Source organism: Budorcas taxicolor, chromosome 10 (assembly GCF_023091745.1).
Source record: "Budorcas taxicolor isolate Tak-1 chromosome 10, Takin1.1, whole genome shotgun sequence".
Taxonomy (NCBI): Eukaryota; Metazoa; Chordata; class Mammalia; order Artiodactyla; family Bovidae; genus Budorcas; species Budorcas taxicolor.
This window is the reverse complement of record NC_068919.1, coordinates 10299507-10320519: the sequence shown is the minus strand read 5'-3', so window position 1 is coordinate 10320519 and position 21013 is coordinate 10299507. Positions and strand designations below refer to the sequence as shown.

Below are 21013 nucleotides of genomic sequence, written 5' to 3'. Positions count from 1 at the left end.
GCACACAGAACGTTCTCCAGGATAGATCACATCCTGGGCCATAAATCTAGCCTTGGTAAATTTTAAAAAACTGAAATCATTTCAAGCATCTTTTCTGATCACAATTTTAAAAAATGATTAAAAATATATTCCCACTATATATATATTCCACTGATTTTTAAAAATTCATATCTAGTGCCTTTAATCACTAGGTTATATATAGAGATTATCTGGCAAGGCCACACCTTTCTAACTAGCTCTGTTTTTCTAATTTTCTCATGAGCCCTACAGTATCTGCCCCCATGTGAACTTGAGAGTTTGCAAGTCTATTTACCCTCAATCTTCATGATTTTTCCCCTGGGATTTAATTACACTTATTAATCAATTTAGAATAACTTTGCATCTTAAAATACTGTCTTTCTCTTTATGACCATGTATATAGATTTCATCATCTTATTTTGCAACTTCAAATTTACTTCAACAACTCTTACACACTTTTTGTAATATTATTACTATTTAATCCTTTTGCTGAAAATATAAAATAGATCTTTGTGTCCACTATACTTTCAAAATAGTTGTTGAATATGTATAGAGAAGTGATGACTTTTGTACATAACATTTTCAACCAGTCACTTTACTGAATTCTACTGTTGTTTGTAAGAATTTTCCAGATCATCTTGAGATTTCTAGCTATATAATCATTTCATCTACATAAAATATAATTCACTTTTACATTATTTTAAATCATCTAAATGTATTGTCTAGTATTGCCAGACCAAGGTAATAACAGAGAGAAACTGACCATACTTCCTTGAATTTTTTGGGGGGTACTTTATTGAGCTTATTAAATTGGAGTTAAAACCACATGGTTTGAAATAATTTTCCCCAACTTGTTTTTATTATTACCTAAAATTTGATCCAATTATTATATAAATTTTCAATCTTTCAAAGTAGGAAATCTATTTTTTAAAGACTTTATTGGCTATCTGTTTGTCTCTTGGAAGTTTTATCAATGTCCATCTCATCAACATTCTATTCTGAACATTGTACTTATTATACCCAAAATGAAATCTGTGTGTTTCATAAATCTAGGCTGACTCCTGTCATCAGTTCAGTTCAATTCAGTCGCTCAGTCGTGTCTGACTCTTTGCGACCCCATGAATCGCAGTACGCCAGGCCGCCCTGTCCATCACCAACTCCCGGAGTTCACTCAGACTCACATCCATCGAGTAAGTGATGCCATACAGCCATCTCACCCTCTGTCGTCCCCTTCTCCTCCTGCCCCCAATTCCTCCCAGCATCAGAGTCTTTTCCAATGAGTCAACTCTTCGCATGAGGTGGCCAAAGTACTGGAGTTTCAGCTTTAGCATCATTCCTTCCAAAGAACACCCAGGGCTAATCTCCTTCAGAATGGACTGGATGGATCTCCTTGCAGTCCAAGGGACTCTCAGGAGTCTTCTCCAACACCACAGTTCAAAAGCATCAATTCTTCGATGCTCAGCTTTCTTCACAGTCCAACTCTCACATCCATACATGACCACAGGAAAAACCATAGGCTTGACTAGATGGACCTTAGTCGGCAAAGTAATGTCTCTGCTTTTGAATATGCTATCTAGGTTGGTCATAACTTTTCTTCCAAGGAGTAAGCGTCTTTTAATTTCATGGCTGCAGTCACCATCTGCAGTGATTTTGGAGCCCCCAAAAAGAAAGTCTGCCACTGTTTCCACTGTTTCCCCATCTATTTCCCATGAAGACATCCTGGAATGTGAAGTCAAGTGGGCCTTAGGAAGCATCACTACTAGTGGAGGTGATGGAATTCCAGTTGAGCTATTTCAAATCCTGAAAGATGATGCTGTGAAAGTACAGTACTCAATATGCCAGCAAATTAGGAAAACTCCGCAGTGGCCACAGGATGGGAAAAGGTCAGTTTTCATTCCAATCCCAAAGAAAGGCAATGCCAAAGAATGCTCAAACTACCACACAATTGCACTCATCTCACACGCTAGTAAAGTAATGCTCAAAAATCTCCAAGCCAGGCTTCAGCAATACGTGAACCGCGAACTTCCAGATGTTCAAGCTGGTTTTAGAAAAGGCAGAGGAACCAGAGATCAAATTGCCAACATCCGCTGGATCATCGGAAAAGCAAGAGAGTTCCAGAAAAACATCTATTTCTGGTTTATTGACCATGCCAAAGCCTTTGACTATGTGGACCACAATAAACTGTGGAAAATTCTTCAAGAGATGGGAATACCAGACCACCTGACCTGCCTCTTGAGAAACCTGTATGCAGGTCAGGAAGCAACAGTTAGAACTGGACATGGAACAACAGACTGGTTCCAAATAGAAAGAGGAGTACTTCAAGGCTGTATATTGTCACCCTGCTTATTTAACTTCTATGCAGAGTACATCATGAGAAACGCTGGGCTGGAGGAAGCACAAGCTGGGATCAAGATCGCCGGGAGAAATATCAATAACCTCAGATATGCAGATGACTTTTGTCATACATACATACATATATATATATTACAGAGAGAGAGGAGAGAGAGAAGGAGAGGGAGAGAGAGAGAGAAGTAAGAGCCTGGAACATAATAAATGCTTGTTGTTATTACTTTCCAAAAATATGCATGAAATTTAAATGTTCAAACACTCTAAAAGATAAATTATTTTTAAGTTTATTAATTATTACAAATTGATACACTGTTTTGAAAAAATAGAGAAATAAGCACATAACAAATAGCTCAAACATATCAAGAAAATATTAGACTATGACAAATTTGAACTCTGACTTTTATAAATGTCTTCTTCAGCTGCTAATCTATTTTTACTTATTTTATTTATTTACTTATTTAAAACAATCAACAATAAGTGTTTCACTGAGCATCTATTACTATGCCTGGCACAATGCTAAATACTTTGAGCAAAAATATAAGAAGCATCTGACATGGTCCTTGTCTTTAGTGGTGTATAATCTAGCTATTTATGATCTATAGAGATACATTGAAAAAATTCTGGGACCTAATACCTTTAAGTAAAATTATCTTTGAACCTAATCAATTTGGAACGTTATATGATTATTTTTAAAAAAATCCTAAAATATTTTATGCATCTGTTCCTTTGGGATTGCCTTTGGAGTTATTATACAAATCACTCAAAAAAGGCAGACTCATTAATTTTAGTTTAGAATGCTGCTCTATCCTTCTGTACCTAGTTTAGTCACCTGAATTAATCCCTGTGTTTGTTGCTCACTAACTTTGGGTTATTTTAAAATGTCACATTCACTCTAACTGACAAGTTTTACCGCTCTTGATGCCCTTCCAAAGCATGTCCTACAGCACCACTGGACACTCAGTACCTGGAGGACGAGAAGCCTTTCTCATCAGCTTTGCATCTCGCCCAGCATCCAGCTCTTGCTTAAGCATAGCAGGACTGTAAAACAAATCCTATGCTCAGTTGTCAGCACATAAGTTGACACTTGTTCAACAGCTGGAGACATCAGGGTGGGCTGAGGATAGAGGCACGGAAGGGCTCCAGATGGGGCTTGAGGGGGATTTCTTCCCATTCTGCTGTTTCAGTTTTTTCTCTCATTACTCCTCAGGCATCTGGCTTTGACAATGAAGGACAGAGAGGTCTACCAGAAGCTGGCCACAGATTCTCCCAATACTCCCTTCTAGCCCTGTGTTTGAAAAGATATATAGTTAATCAATTAAAAGATTCACGTCTATTGTATAAGTCCATATATTATGTGTGCGTGTGTGTGTGTGTGTGTGTGTGTGTGTGTGTGTTTGTAGGCTAAATGCACCTAAGCTTGGTGGATGATCAGGCTAAAGAAGAATTTCAGTTTTAACATATACACAGAAAAACTGTGCCCATATCCATTAACTTCAGGAGTCTTTCTATATTTCTATTCTCAATAACAATCACTGGGTTTCAAATCACCTTTCAGAAAAAGACAATGTGTTTGAATTTTACATGTTTCTGTGAATTTTATTCATCCAGAAATATCTATCAGGATCCTTCTAACTCTATTCAATATTTTAACATAATGACAAGTATATGAAGCCAGTTTTTAAAATTTTAATCAATTTACTTTTGGCTGTTCGGGGTCTTCCCTGCCGTGTGGGGTTTTCTCTAACTGCCGTGAGCGGAGGCTGCTCCCTAGTTGCGGTATACGGGCTTCTCACTGCAGGGTCTTCTCTTGCTGAGGAACACAGGCTCTAGCGTGTGCAGGTTTCAGCGGCTTCAGTTCTCGGGCTCAGCAGTTGCGGTCTCCGGGCAGAGCGCAGGTTCAATCGTCGCGGCGCCTGCCTTAATAGCTCTTAGGCACGTTCGGTTCTCCCTGACCACGGACTGAACCCGCGTCTCCGTCTCCGGCATGGGCAGGTGGAGTCTTTACCGCTGAGCCCCCGGGGAAGCGCCTGAAGCCAGTTTTTCACATAACGAGACAAAGTAAAATTCTTCAGAAACTAACTAAAAAAAGAATACAGATTGCTCAGTATTTGTATCTTGTGTTTAGAAAAAGAAAGAACATAAGGTTCCTGGTCACAGACTTTTGTGTTGAATATACTTTTACAGTTTTTTTCACTTTACCTATGAAACAACTAATTAACCAGTTTTTTTTTGGATGATGAAAATGTCAGAAGTCTATAGGTTTTTGGGTAATCGCAAATTTTTGTGAACATCAGTATGTTTGGGAGTTTAGGGTACAAGAAATGTCTGCCTTTAGTCTACAGAATAATGTTTTAAGTTGCTAATAAATTTCAAAGATCCTTGGGCAATGTATATTAAAATAAGCCATTTTTCACTTAATCATCATCAAAGTATGCTTTCCTCATCTTTTAATTATATTTCTATTTAGTCTTTTTTTTTCTATGCATGAGACCTTTAAAAAAAATCTCTCTGGATAAATATCCATACATTTCAGAAGAAATGTTTACCTAAATAATTTCTTGCCTACGTCTACAATCTAAACATATTTGCATTCAGAAAATTGTCCCAGTTCAAAAATGAAGACTATTCTAAATCTCTTCCCCACTGAAATGGATAAAGTACAAAAATGGATTAAAGACATAATAGCACTGATTAGAGAAGATGGCAGAGAAGATAGCTGGTTTATGAAAGATGGAAAAGGGATGGCATTGTTTGACAGGAGAAAAAGAGGGAGAGGGAGATGGGAAGAGGATAATTCAAAACCAAACAGTAATTGAAGGAGCCTCCCAGAAAAAATGTCTCCAACAATAAAGTGACTGATTGTAACAAACAGCATAATTTAGATACTGTAAAACCTTAGAGAAGAGGGAGGCCTGTTATTCTTCTTTCAAAGATAGAAAAGAAAGTTAATTAGACTTTCCTGTAAAACCAAATGTTGTATAAAGGAAGTTGTAGTCCATCTATGATGTAAATTAAAATATCTGAATGTGGACTATGAATGAAATGTAAAAGGAAAGATTCAATTTGACCTTGATGCTTGGAACATTCTCCTACACAGGGCTCAGGTTCTGTGAAATAGATTTATTTCTATTTCTCTTGGTTCTGTAATGAATAATGTTTAGAAATTCATGACATAGTACCAAGATATTAGTTTGGAAATTTGATTAGTGGCACAAGATACGATAGAGATCAGATATTAAAGGAAGACGGACATTGCAGAATTTTCAGAGTAGGTGGCTAAGAGCCGGTCAGCTGACTCACTCATTGACTCAACACTGAAAAATCAGATCACAGAGACCAATGAGTTGGATACTTTGCTTGTGGTTAAATTGAGATTAGACCACACTCTTAAAGAGTTCGTCTCCATAAATGAAAGGTGAAAAGTCTTATAGCCAGTTTTGAGCCTAATAGGAGAGCGTGCGCCTAAAATTAGGCTCAAGAGAAACACCAAGAAGGAAAATGAGACTCTCACAAATAGGGTGTATCTGTAGTTGACCTGTTGAGAAAGTCAGGATCTGAGGGTGAAGCAGAGAAAAAAATTTTACAGAAAAATGCAATGCCTGTGGCATGAGAAATAACAGAAGTTCCTGGTGGAAACCTCTGAAGAGCTGTAAATACACTCATGAGGACCTGCCAGGCCCAGGGAGCGTGGTCTTATAACAGTGTGCCAGTCAGGCAGTAGCAGTTTATTGCTTTTCCAGCTTCTCTCCTCACTCTTTGAATCTGAAGAGGTCAGAAACAGTGATCAGCAATATGGGAGAAGGGAGGGATGGAAGCACAAGACAGGGAAAGAGAAAGATCAGATGAGCCATCCCAGTTTTCCTGCATGTTAAAATCTTCTGCTAGAAAAAAGAATTTTAAGCTTGAAACAAGTTCCAAGTTTTGATTTCACATGGAATTGAACACTTAATTACTGAATTGCTGTTGTGTTTTCTTACATTGTGTTTAATTATAAACACTGATGATCTAAAAGGAACGGTATACCATAAAGAGGAGGAAAAATGGAAGGAAATAGAGGAAGTCAATTCTTATTTTACAGAGAATGGAATCAAGAGATACTGCCTCATATTAATGGATTAAAAAATAGGTGGTTAAATATGAAATTCCACCTTGTAAAGATAACTAACAGAATAAGCAAAAGTGTAACAAGGCAAAATTGGCAAAAGGAGAACAGGGAAAGTGGAAAGATGATCTGATTTAAATTTCTCAGCTTTCATAATTACCACTTAAAACTGATGAAACAGAAGTTAGAGGAACAAGACTTCAAAATATAAATGGCGAATAGGTTATGCCTGGGATAGGATGGATGTCAGGAATGGAGTGGCTTTTACCCTTCATTTTATACATTTCTATACTTATGAATTTTTACTACCATGTGCATGCATAATGTTAACAATAAATGAGATTAGAGGAAAATAGTAATGTTAATTTAAAAATTCCTACCTGGCTCTAATCCAGGGCTTGGTATGCGTATTGAGACCACTTCCCCAGCTGCCATGTTTTTCTGAAGCTGGTGGCAAAAATCCTCTCTCCGGGGCCAGCTCCTCTGCAATCGCTCTGATGTGATAGAGCTCAAAGCCACAGCACCCGCCTATGTACCTGACCCCCGGGCTGTAGGCTTCTCTGGTGTACTTTTGAATATCCCATCTGGTTGCAACTCTGGGCTCCAGGGCTGTAATACAATAGATATGGTACTTCTGTTACCACCTCTGTTTTCAAATGTTTTTTTTTTTTTTCAATGACAAAACTAAGTTTTAGAGTATGAGTTCTTCGGATAGCTCATTTTTGGTTGACATTGTATGCCTTTTTCTTATGCAATCTCATATCATAAGTCTGTATTGTATTATAGTTGTTCCTTACAGTCATTTCTATTTTGTCACAAGAAATCACAATCTCTAATATGTACCCGAGCTCAGCAAAGGGATATTCAGGGATATCCAGAGACCCTCTGTTGCCACAGTCAGGCATGTGGAACCCTAGGGACTGCACCATCAACTGTTCTTTCAGCCCTGCAGCCTGGAGGGCTTCCTTCATGAGGCTCATCGTCTTCAGGCTGGTCCAGGGCCCAAATCAGCAGTTCACACCAACAACTGAAGCCCCTGCGCAAAGAAATACATTTATTTACTTGTTTTACAGTTTATTTACTTGTTTTACAGTTTATTTGTTTATTTTTTAAAATTGAACTCTAGTTGATTTACAATGCTGGGTTAGTTTCAGATGTACAGTGAAGGGATTCAGTTAAACATATATGCTGCTAAGTCGCTTCAGTCGTGTCCGACACTGTGCGACCCCATAGACGGCAGCCCACCAGGCTCCCCCGTCCCTATATATAAATATGTATATTTTTTTTCAGATTCTTTTTAATTATAGGTTATTATAAGATATTGAATATAGTTCCCTGTCCTATACAGTAGGTCCTTGTTGTTTATCTATTTTATATATAGGAATGTGTATCTGTTAACCCCAAACTCTTAATTTATCTCTCCCTACTTCTTGTTCCCCTTTGGTAACTATAAGTTTGTTTTCTAAGTCTATGAGTCTTTTTCTGTTTGGTAAATAAGTTCATTTGTATTATTTTATTAGATTCACGTATAAGTGATATGATATGATATTTGTCTTTCTCTCTCTGACTTCATTTCTGTAGACTAACACCAAAACATCAGAAAGAGAAATTAAGGAAACAATCCCATTTACCACTGTATCAAAAAGAATAAAACACCTAGGAATAAACCTACTTACCTAAGGAGGCAAAAGACCTGTACTCTGAAAACTATAAGACACTGATGAAAGAAAATGAACATAACACAGACAAATGGAAAGATATATAGTGCTCTTGGATTGGAAGAATCAATATTTTAAAAATGATCATACTACCCAAGGCAATGTACAGATTCAATGTAATTCCTATCAAATTATAAATGGCATTTCCCCCAAAACTAGAACAAATAATTTTAACATTTGTATGCAAACACAGAGGACCCTGAATAGCCAAAACAATCTTGAGAAAGAGGAACAGAGCTGGAGGAATCAAGCTCCCTGACTTCTGTCGGTACCACAAACATATAGGTTGGTACAGTTTGTACCAAGTACAGTTTGGTGAAGTGAAGTTGCTCAGTCGTGTCCGACTCTTTGTGACCTCATGGACTGTAGCCCGCCAGGCTCCTCCCTCCATGGGATTCTCCAGGCAAGAGTTCTGGAGTGGGTTGCATTTCCTTCTCCAGGGGATCTTCCGGAGCTGGGGATCGAACCCCAGCTCGGGAATGGGGTCTCCCACGTTCCAGGCAGATGCTTTAACCTCTGGGCCACCAGGGAAGCCCCTGTACAGTGCAGCTTGGTACTGGCACGAAAATAGACATGGAAATCTTTTAATAGTTGGAAGGTGCCTTAGAAATTAGCTATCCCCCTCCACCTCTTACGGTTTACTGACAAATCAATTCCAATTAATGATTTTATTCCAAACTGTTCTCCCAATCTTAAGAAACATTGTTAAATTTCGTAAACAATGACTGAACAGTTTATCACATCGTGGGTCCACATTACCTGCCTTCGCCAGCTTCACAGCACATTCTCCAGGTGTTACATGTGCATGTCTCCCTCTGGGCCTATGCACACAGTGGCTGCCACAGGCTTTCCAGATTCTTTTAAGACTTCTACAGCCCACACAGCTTCTACAGCATGTTCAAAATACTAAGAGAAATTTAATGTTTTTCTATTGGTCCAAATAGAAAGCAGACTTTAAGTGGTAGACCATAAGTGTTGCAAAAATCAGTTATAAAAATTACCAAATATATGTAATAAAATGTGCTAAGAAATGTGTCTCTACCAGAATGACTAAAGAGTATTTTTTCTGAGTAAATTTTAATTCTTTTAACAATAACATATAGATTTTCATTCAGATATTATACCACTAATAAAAAAAGATTTTAAAGTAATTGAGTACTTAAAATTATGATTTTGAAGGAACAAAAGTTTTGCTTATAAATTTTGGACTCTTTTTTTTTAATGTAACTAGGGTGGTCTCTGAAGAATAGTGAATAGTTTTTTATGCTTTACACTTCAAAATACTTTTCTGTTCACTTCTAGTTGGGTAGTCATACGCTCATGACTATGTTCAGTCTCTAAGTCGTGTCCTACTCTGTGTGACCCCATGGACTGTAGCCCACCAGGCTCCTCTGTTCAGGGATTTTCCAGGCATGAGTACTGGAGTGGGTTGCCATTTCCTTCTCCAGGGGATCTTCTTGACCCAAGAATTGAAACCATGTCTCCTGTGTTGCCTGCATTGGCAGGAGGATTCTTTACCACCGAGCCACCTGGGAAGCCCTGTTATTCATAAGTGCTCCATAAAACAGGAATGGAAATATGATTATTTCCCCAGGTGAGAATACTGAGGCACAGAGAAGGGAGGGGTACCTATTGAGTGTCTTTGCTGATGGTGGGAGAGGACACCTTGTCTGGTAAACCCAGGTCATTTGCTGGGGTGCTTCTCCTGCACTTAAGGAACCCCCTTAAGTGCCACAGTTGAAGAGCTGATCTTAGTTTAAGTAGGTGGAGAAAAGCTAGCAGAAATCTCTGTGTTTCTTCCTTCTTGACTTAGATTCTGCAGTAGCAATGGAATCGCGCAAAGGAATCGTGGAGAAAGCCAGAAGAGAGGCTTTTAAAAAACAAACTTATGTTCTCACCCATGCGGAGAACGTACAGGGTGGAGTTTGCCTTCATTTTTGTAGATGACTTTCCAGGTGCATTAGCCAGGCAAGGGTAGCCCTAAGCCTTAAGAAGGATGATGAAGCAAAGTTTCTCATAAATTCAGTAGGATGACTGGGGAACTAGCAGTTGGGAGGCTGTTGTCTTTGTCAAGGGTAAAACCTGGGTTGAGACCTTGACTGGGGGATCAGACAATAGCAATCATGATGGGAAATAGAGAGATGGGAGCAAGAGACTACTCTGGGACTTCATGTGTAGTCAGTGACAACTTTTATTGATTCTAACTTCAAAGTATTGCTCATGTGTTACAACTTTAGTGAAAGTGGAGAGATGAGGTGAGCAAGGCATGGACGGAGGTGGGCAAGTAAACTACTACTTGGCCCTGAGTGTTACTAGGGGGCTTGGAGGAGCCCCAGCAGCTGCCTATCCTCTAGGTTTTGCTCCCTGACAGTGTCGACTCCCCAGCCCCCAGCTCCTTCCTGCCCTGCCTCTCCTGTAGGAGAAGATGTTCCCAGAATCCCTGTCCCTGTTCGCTTACCCTACATTGTAGGGTCCCCCAGGAGTCAGCTGCTACAACCACCCAGAATAAAACCAAAGGCTACATACAGGTAGGCCTCTCCTGGCTCTGTTCTTTGTCTTCACAGAGAATCTAGCACACAAGCGAGAGGATGTTGGCCTTGACCATAGTGCATATAAGCAAACCTTTGACCATGCGCAGGGAGGGAATGAGGGCACAGGGCAGTCCCATACTCTTACGAAAGTTGAAGACTATGCAGTTATATCAAAATAGAGTTCATTTTTTCCCTATAACATTGGCTTACCTCTGCAATCAAGAAATCTACATTTTTCCTGGCAAAAATCTCTAGCTGCAGTTGAAAAAGCTTTTTAATTCTAACTTCATCCTTGTGGTGTGTGTACAATGATGTCTGGCAGATCCCCCCTGCTACCAAAGCATCCCCTTTGTCAGCTGCTTCTCTGGCGAGGTCACAGGCAGTGGTGTTTACAGCTTCCCACTGAAGTTAGAGAGCAAGAGTTCACATGGGGAGCCTGGCATGTGAAAGGTGGTATGTAATAAGTAACAAAGAGGGCAATGAGCAAGTGGCATGAGTACAAGTCACTGGTTTAACCTGTAATTCGAGAAGACCAGCAGAGTTGGGTACCATCTCCCATACTCCCAATGAGCTTATATTTCCATTATTGTACTTACCACACTGGATCTTAGTGAATGCTCATTTTTGGAGAATCCCGTGGACAGAGAAGCCTGGTGGGCTACAGTCCGTTGGGTTGCAAGGAGTCAGACACAACTGAGTGACTTAGCACGCATGCACATGCCTCCCCACTGGGCTGTGAGCCACTTCAGAATAGAGTCTATGCCTTTGTATCGTCCCTGTATTTGGCACAGAGAATGGACTATAACAGGTACTCAGTAAATGTTGGTTGGTTGAATGAATAAATGGGCATTAACGTTACAAGTATTAATACTTTCCATTTGCAGAATATCTCGCAATACTTCCATATCCTTCACCTTATCTGTTTTCCCCAACAACCCAATGCATGTAAGCATCAGTTATTACACAGATAGTAGATGGCAAAGTTGGGTGTCAAACCCAATTCTCCTCATTCCTAGCCAGTGATGCTGTCTTTTCTAGAACCATCCTGTCTGCAGATGTCAGAAAAAGAAGAATGTGAAATGAGAAGGTAAAGAGAGATCTGTGGTGTCCTTTCTCAACAAAAACATAGCACAGAGGATGGCCATGCCCTTCCAATAGTCTGTTTTTCCCCAGTCCCATCCCCTACCCTTCCCCTAGATAAACAGACAAAAAATAATTATTTTTTACATAAGTTTACATATGATGAATTACTTAATGAATATTCTATGTGGAAGAATTTGTAATAAAGCATAGTACCACATCAGGTCAGCTCCATGGATTCTCTTCAGGAGGTTATTTCTATTATAGGCGACCCCTCTTCCCACCCCGCCCCATCCCCAGCTGCCACGCTGTAGTCTACCTGGCTTTCCATATTGTCCTCACTGGCAGAAAAGGTGAAAGTCTGCATGACATCTGATCCCGCCGTCAAGAATTCCATGTGAAGCTGACAAACTGCAAAGGAGTTCTTTTTTTATTTTCCATTGAAATTTTTAAAAAGTAAAAAATCACAGAAACTATCATTTTTAGCAGCAGCTCATCCACTCACATCTCTTTCAATCATACACACTTCCAAACCAAGTACTTATACAGAAATTGCAGACTCAGGTCAGTAGAATTCAGGGACGGGAAAAGGCAGAGTCCATACCAAACAGGGGCTGTTGAAAGTAACTCATGTTGACCTGCCAGTGGGCCTTTGGCCTGGTGCAGTCACAGGCAGGCCGCAAGGCTGGGTTGGCCCACTGATCCTTGGCCTAAAGAGGGTCTATTCATTCGCCAGTGTCAAGAAGAATGTAGCTGGTCTACTTAGAGTCAGCAGTGGGAAGCCCTCCAAGTAGAATGAGGGAATTCTCACAGAGGGCAGAATGCAGATGGTAGAGCCCCCACCAAACGGGGTCGACTCGAGCAGCTGGGAGACGTGGCCAGAGAGCTTTCCTTGTCCATCAGACACTCCTTCCTCTCGCTCTTCATCCCTCTCCCCCCCACTTCAATCTCCATCCTACTATTTCAGCACTTTCTTCCTTGAGAGCGCAAAAAAGATCTTCTAAAATTAAGAATGAGTTCTTCTTGGGCCAGATGAAGTCTCCCTGCTAACACCAGAAAGACAGAACTTTGTCCTACCAGCTAACTCTGAGTGTCTGATGGAACAGTAATTGTGGCCATTGGGTACTTATATGCTGGGCATTTCATGTGGGTTAACTCATGAGTCCTCACAAGCAGCCCATGCCATGCTCCCATGTGACAGATGAAGAAACTCATCCTCAGAGGTCAAATGACTTGTCCAGGGTCACTCCGCTGGTCAGTAAAACCCACATTTGTCTGATACACTATGCATGTATGAAGAAAAGGAGAACAAATCAAAAGCCCCATCCCAGCTAGTATTCTGTTTCACCCATTTCTTCTTTGGCTGTATTTCCCACTTAAATTTAGGAAGCAAATACAAAAAAGAGCAAACTTTACAGGATTAAAGTTTCAATTTGATGTTACCAACAAATTCGATCACAGTTTCTACCTCCAACTCTTTTTTGTTGTTGTTTTTTTTTTTTTCAGCCAAGAGGAGGAAGTAAAACTGTGTTTATTTCTTTGCCCCTCTTCTCCCCACAACAGAACCTGGCTATCTCCTGTCTAAGCTTTGTGAAGTGCCGGGGGCCAGCATGAGGAACTCCGCCCATGGCAAAGGTCATGAGGAAGGAGGCTTGGCATACGCAAAGGCGTGATCAAGCCTCAGGAAACCCCCTGTTCCCGAGCATCTACCCCCAAAACCAGAGTCTACCTACTTTACTGTTTTATGCTCTCGCCTACACCTCTGACTTTACGGGGGGGCTCTCCCCCATCACCATTTCTCTCGGAGAAGGAGTAAACGTGCAGCTCCAAGTCAATAAAAATTCCTGGGCATGACAAGAGTGTTTCAGCTTAGGGACTCCTCTGAAGGTTATCTAGCCGGCCTGTATAGGTTCCTCCGGCCACATGTGATTGTTTACAGCCTCCCAACCTGAGAGGCACGAGATGTTTTAGACTTACTGAAGGCAAATTCCTTTGGGAAATTGTCAGTATAGTGGGATGGTTAGGAATTATATTGGTGAAGGGTTTTTTCATTTGTTGTGCCAATAATTGCTGCTAATTCCCTGCCCTGGGTGTGACAAGGATGTCTCAGGTCAAACCTCTCTGCTGACAGACTAGCTTGTGTGACAGGATTATCCATACTCCTGCCACTACGCACATGATTGTTTACTACCTTTCAACCATAAACAGCACAGAGAGTTTGGAGTACTTTGAGAGTCTTAATTAGCATAGGGCTTTTCTCACTGTTGAGTCAATGATTGCCGCCAGGCCTCCATATCCTTAGGCACTGGGAATATATTAATCAATGTATTTGGAATATAGAAAAGGAAATATAGTAGTTTTTAAGGTTAGCAATGAACTAGACTTTTTGAGTTAATGAATTTTCTCTTTTGTAATAGATCACTGTACTTTGTTATAAATCACTGTGTACTTGGTATGTAAAAAGGTAACTTTATCACTATCTTAAGACTAAATAGATCTTAAGAGGAACATTGGTGAAAGGATTTTCATTTGTTGGGCTGATGTTTGCTGCTAAATCTCCATATTCCCTGCCCTTATAACGAATATAACTAACATATAGGAGAAATAAGTTTTAACCTTTAAGCATATAGGAGAAATAAGTATTAACCTTTAAGATTAATCATGTTAACCTTGGGTTAAATAAATTCCTTTCTTGATTGTAACTCACTACACCCTCACTTTATAGGAATGCAACTTTATTTGGAGGGTGGTGCCTGGTTTAAGAAAAAGCACCCTTGGAAAAAGTAAGTATTTTCGTTATCAGAAAGGAAGGATCATAAAATGTCAGCAGGTCTCATGGCCAGAAGATGATGTAAAACCCCTAAGACCTATTTTTTTATACATTTATGTGAAGCACCTGATTTTGATAAAGGTTAGGACTGCTGACCCCCGCGTGACTCTGTATTCATCCCTATGTGTAACCAAAGGTATATAAGCAAACCCAAAAATAAAGAAATGGGATCAGTTTCCAGAAAGATTGATTCCCCCATGTCGCTTCTTTCTTGCTCTCCGTTTTTCTGGCCGAATTCCCATCTGGTGCATGGGTACCCACCAAGCCTACTAATTTTGCCTGGGCTTCTAAGATCAGACGGGGCAGGGCGGGGGGGGGGGTGCCTCAGCGCCTCCTCTCCTTCGGGAGAACGGGAAGACGCCTGCAGCCTACGTAGGTGGTGATTGGTATTCCATGTGAACCAAGTTATTCAGCCTCTTTTTCTCTGCTAATTTTCTAATCCCTCTCTATCTGTAATTAAATAAGTTATTTCCAAGGATGCCGACTCCGTCCCCACCTTCGAATCACCCTGGATCCACCAGGGCTGGACCCCGGCAGTTAAGTTTAAAAGTGAAAAGTGAAAGTTGCTCAGTTGTGACCAACTTCGTGACTCCATGGACTATACAGTCCATGGAATTCTCCAGGCCAGAATACTGGAGTGGGTAGTCATTCCCCTCTCCAGGGGATCTTCCCAACCCAGGGATCAAATTCAGGTCTCCCACATTGCAGGCGGATACTTTACCAGCTGAGTCACCTGGAATTACCATTAATCATCCCTATCAAACATACTGTTTAATATCATATGCAAATTAGCCAGATGGATGACTCCAAAGCAATAATAGTTTTCTTGTGTTACGGAAACTCTTGAATATACATAAGGTAAATAAATATTCATGGAACAAATATTAGGATATATATTTTAGCACTTCCTATACATACAGATGCAAGTGTGTGTGTGTGAGAGAGAGAGAGCTCAAGCACACAAGCACAGAGTGGGTAGGATGGGAGAGAGAGAAGCCATTTCTTCTACTTGATTCATTTACAGCCAGTATCACCATATCTTTGCAATTCTGGCAAATGAAACAGTCCTTAGAAAACACTCGCTGTTTAGCCTCTCTCAGCCAGATCTAAGCAATTGTCACCCAGGTAACCACTGAGGGTGATGTTGGCACTGACCTGCATTTGGATACTCTACTACGGCTTCTGGAGTTCAGAGCCCGGCCTTCACGTAGCCCCTCTTCTCCAGAGTTAGGAGATAGCTGCCATCTCCGAACACAACCTCCCCACTATCCAGACGTTCAAAAAGGCCCTGAAGACTGGAAAGAAAAATCACGTTCCTTTTATTCTTCCTAAAAGCAGTTCCCAGTTGTAGGAAAGGTGGGTATAATGGTCTCACATCTCCAGTTTTGTGAAAATTATCTGTGCCTGATAGTATTTCAGAAAACTTGAGTAGACTCTATTGGACAATCCAGGTACTTGTTTTGCCCCAAGTTCTGTGAGTAATTTTTCTTAAATACCATTTAATCTGAATCAAATTATAATGAAAATGCTGATTCCATGATATTTTGGTTTTTCAAGATGTTTGTGGTAGACACTGCTTATCGCCTAACTAACATGCATTTTTTTCTCCTCGTGTTTGCTAATGTATTTTGTTTGGGGAGACAATGTCCCAAACTTAAAAAAAATTCTCGGGTCTCAGGCTCCTTTGCTGTGGGGGACTGGCCATGTGATACAGTGGTGGCCAATGGCTATAAGTGAAAGCCTGCTGAAAATTCCTGAAAGGGATTTGTTTTCCTGATAGAGATGCCCTCACCCTTCCATCTTGTCCCTTTTTTTCCTTCCTGTCTGGAATATCAGCTCAAGTCCTGGTGCCACAGCCATCATCTTGCAGCCATGCCATAGAAAGCCACGTGCTAAGGCCGAGGGCACAGGCTAATAACTGCAGCCTGGTATCTTGATGACAGCTTAGAGGGGCTGCAGAGGCTGTGGACTGTGACTGCATTTTTTAGGTGATAAAAATAAACCTCTTCTTTGTGTGAACCATTGGACATAATCCTACTAGACACAGCATTTCATAGTTCTGCCTTACATTTTCCAGCGTATTATCATCTGGTACTCTTAACAAGTCTGGGAGCTAGGCAGGGCAGACAGTTTTTATTGCAATTTTATAAATGAGGAAACTCAGGTTCAGAGAGGCTGAGTGAATTGCTCAAGATCATAGAGCTCAGTAGATAAAACAGGAGACGTCAGACCTTCTAAATTTCTAATCTAGTCTCTATTTTGCCACCTTTCTAGTCAGCCCACCTACAACCTGAATAAAAGACTGCATCCAGAGCAGTTATCCAAGGGCTAATGGCGTCCACTGAGTACAAAGTACATCCCCAGATACCTACACGGTTCATCCTCTCATTTCCTTCAGGTCATTTGTCAAGTGTCGTTTTCTTTCAGAGAGACCTTCCTTTGGATTTATAAAACCTGCAAATACCCCCATGGGAATCCTTATCCTTCTTGCATAGACTACGTTAGTTGAAGATATAACCTTTTTCTCTTTTTCTTTTTTCTTTTCTAAATTTTGAAAGTATGATAACACATTTACAGGAGACTGGGAAAATACAGAACAAAGTTATGTATAGTTTATTTTTTAAAGTAGATAAATTAATATTTTTAGTTGGGGTTTCAATATCAAATTCTCAAAAATTAGTCGAATGAATATACAGAAAGACAGAAGAATATAGCAGATCTAAAAAGCACCAAGTGTCTCCTAGTTTACAGTCTATGGGAACTTGAATAAAATTTGTACCCTACTATTGTGTGAAAATTGTATGACTCTTAACTAGGTTGAATTGGTTTGAAGATACAACCTTTTAGTGAAAATATCAGCCAGTTCATCTCAGCTCTGCCTATAGCTGGACATAGAGCAGTGCATGAATAGGGGAGCTGCCCCTTGGACCCAGTCACATCTGCAGCTCAGGAAGGGACGTTAGAAGTGGCTGCCCTGAGGCTAAACACCCGGCCTCCCTCCTCCTCCATTTTCCTGTGGAGGGAAGTGGAATGCAGCCCAGCTCTGTCAACCAGAAACACTATTTTGGCAGAGAGAGCTCCTGACTCTAGTTATTTTTCCATACTTCATATGGAAGATAGATTTTAGCTGAATGTAGAAGAAACGTTAATGCGTTCTATGATTCTCACCTCTCTCCCTGCTCCCTCCATAGAGTGAAGTTTGCTCCGTTCATTTTGCACTTGTGAAACATAAAAAGGACTTAAACTTTCACTGAGACCTTCCTACATACTCGATCCAGTTTCTAGGCCAGAGGGATAAACACTGGAATAACGGTCACTGCCCTCAAGAAGCTCCAAGTTCTGGTTGCCTTGGGGAAGGCCATTATATCAACACACCATCATAGTACAGGGTAATGACTAAATGGTGTGGAGGGACATGGAAGAGAGAATCAAAGGTATCATCATTTGTCTAAAATTCCAAATTGAAAATCTAACACATTTCAATGAAGCTAACTTTGTTAAGAGTTGGATTGAATATTACACATTCAACAATTCTAGAGGGGAAAATATTAACACACAATCTGGATGTTATAGGTTAATCTCTCACCTCCCACATCCGATCTGTCATAGGGTTACACCAAGCATATCTATTTAACACATCTCACTTTTGCCCCCTCCCCCATCCTTACTGCCCTGGACTATTATAATGGTCTCCAGTTCACTCCAGCCCACTCTAAACTATCTTCCACTGCTGCCAGAACAAAGCCTTGTCGGACCTACTCTTATTTATGATTACATCCCCTTTTGTCTCTTGCTGAAGTTCATATAGCTTCCATTCCTGCATCCATCATCTGTGTTGCATATCTGGTTACTTACCTGTTGCCTGTTTGGCTGTAAGATGCTTGAGGCTCAGGTGACAAGCCTGTCTTGTCACCTTCTTATCTCTCCACCTCATACAGCACCCAAAGTGAAGTGAAGTGACAGTCGCTTAGTCGTGTCCATTCTTTGCAATCCCATGGACTGTAGCCTGCGAGGCTTCTCTGTCCATGGAATTCTCCAGGCAAGAAAACTGGAGTGGGTTGCCACTCCCTTCTCCAGGGGATCTTCCTGACCCAGGGGTCGAACCTGGGTCTCCTGCATTGCAGGCAGATTCTTTACCATCTGAGCCACAGGGGAAGTAGGCCCTTAATAAACCATGCCAAGAGTTAGGAGATGACTGGACTGTTTTGAAAATGTCACGTGTCTCATATGTTACAAGTTTGGTCCTGACAAGGAGGGAAAAAATAATATTCTAATAGAAAATTAGCTAGGGTTTTAAGAAAATGATGGTGGAAATTTGACTGTTGCCTTCATGATAACAAGTAAGACATTTTGATCTGTCCTCTGGATGTCTGTCCAGTATTTTAAAATTTTGCCAGTTTTCTAAAGAGCTATTAGCAAAATAAATGATCAAGATATGCATTCAGAGCATCTTTTAGACCCTCGTTCACTGCTAGACTTACCACCTCAGTTAACTGCTACACCTTTACAATCTAAATATAGCTCTAAAATGACAGAGGACTGTGTAAAATAAAGAACACTGTAAATTATTTGCACTATGTCTATATTTTCATTCCATCCTCCCTTTCTGTTTGGCAGTGACTCCCTGGGATCTGAGTGGCTCTGAGAGGCACTGATGCCCTCTTCCTGCAGATAGCAGTATCTAGACCTCTTGGATTTAAGATCTGGCTTCAGGGCACCTTTATTCATATACAGAGTAGGGCAACTTCACTTTGGGGCAGGAAGCTGCCAGAGGTCCAGTCTGCTTAAAATATCTCTCCATCTGCCTGAAATTGCCACTGGGACGGCTCATTTGCATTAAAGAAAGCAATTGGAGCTGTCCTCTGTGGCAGTTAAATGACTACTTAAGATGCACCTGTTAGCTGAGAAGAGTGGTGAGCTTAGCTCTACCCCGCTAACATTTAACTCCCAGGCCCACATTAGCATGGACTCGCATATGAAAATCTTGGTGTTGCAAAGAGCAGAGGCCAGCAGGGAATAGAACAGGGAAAGCCTATTCAAAAAAAAAAAGAAAACCTTTAAAGAAATGAACTAAAAAGTAAACATAATATTAGAGAAAGCTTAGAGAAAGAAATCAGCATAAGGTTCTTCTTTTTATCATGCTTATTTCCTTCAATGCCCATATTTTACTTTTATAACCAGAAAAATATATCCAAAATATGTTTCTGTTAAGTTTTTTAAACTCATATTCCACATCTTATGTAATTAGTATCATTATTGTGTCTTTCTGTACAGTGTGTGTATAAATATTTTTATGTAGTTGGGATCAGTCTGTGACATTTCATATCTCCTTTTGTAACTTATTGCCAAAGCACATTGCCTGTTTCCACACTCAACTTTTTAATTGGCTGCCTAATAACTTATTAAGTGAATGACCTTTGTTTACAGAGCCCAGGACTGTGGGGCATCTTGATGGCCCCTGTCTTTTTAGTATAAATGAAATGGTGGTGCACGTTTCCACTTCTATACTGTCACTGCCTTGCACACCCTCTCTTCTGAATTACCTGGCACAGGTGGCTTGCTTTAAGGAGTTTGGAGATGCTCCGCACCCAAGTTCACGCCCTTCCTAATTGTGTTTTGTCACCTCTCCTCCCCACCACACGCACGTCTAGTATGAAAATGGGGGAACAGGGCGACAGCTGGCAAGCACATCAGGAAAGGGGAGCTAGGAATCCGGTACTGCAGGACTACACGAGGTGGAGCCCCTACCCCCTCCGCCCAGCACACCCCCACCCTCCATCCCCGCTGTGTCCGAGACCGGTTTCAGGCCAGTACGGGGCTTGGGGGGTTCAGACAACCGCTCTTCCTCAAACATGAGAGGAATGCGCTCTGGGAGAGTTGAGTAGAAGAGCTGTGGCTGCCTGTGGGCTGAGGGTAGAAAACGTGAGCGCCACCTAAGTCTGAAAGGCTATATTTCAAGTACCTGCTCCACCTGGATCCGATCTATGAGCCTGAACTAGTCTGCTGACTCTGAGCTTCAGTTTCCTCACCTGTAAAATGGGAATAAAAGTGAAGAGGAGATAATTTGCATAGAGCACTACCGCAGTGCAGGTACCCAGGCGAGGCTCCATAACTGGTACCCAAGATTGCTGTCTCATCCTGACACCGAGGCGGTACTGTAGTCCTGGCGTCTCGCGAGGAGGTAAACGGAGGCTCAGAGCCCTCCAGGTGCCTCGCCCAGGCCGCAGAGATTGGCCAGGGACTGAGGTGGAGTCCCCCGGCCAGGAGGGCTGAGTACCTCCCGGGCTCCCCGAAATTCACCTTCTTGACTCTGGGCCCCTCGATCGGTGCCATCGCGCCTCTCGGTGCTGCACGGGGTGGCGGGAGCGCGCGCAGCCAGGAGCCC

General features: G+C 41.2%; 1 protein-coding gene across 1 annotated transcript; it reads right to left on the bottom strand.

The window, feature by feature from the left end:
- Nucleotides 1-3570: 3570 nt before the first annotated feature.
- On the bottom strand, nt 3571-20961 carry BHMT2 (betaine--homocysteine S-methyltransferase 2). Its single transcript, XM_052647041.1, is given in 9 exon segments — nt 3571-3652; nt 6850-7079; nt 7324-7505; nt 8947-8988; nt 8991-9093; nt 10929-11120; nt 12106-12209; nt 15784-15916; nt 20929-20961. Coding segments are annotated over 9 exon segments (1101 nt in total).
- Nucleotides 20962-21013: the final 52 nt, after the last annotated feature.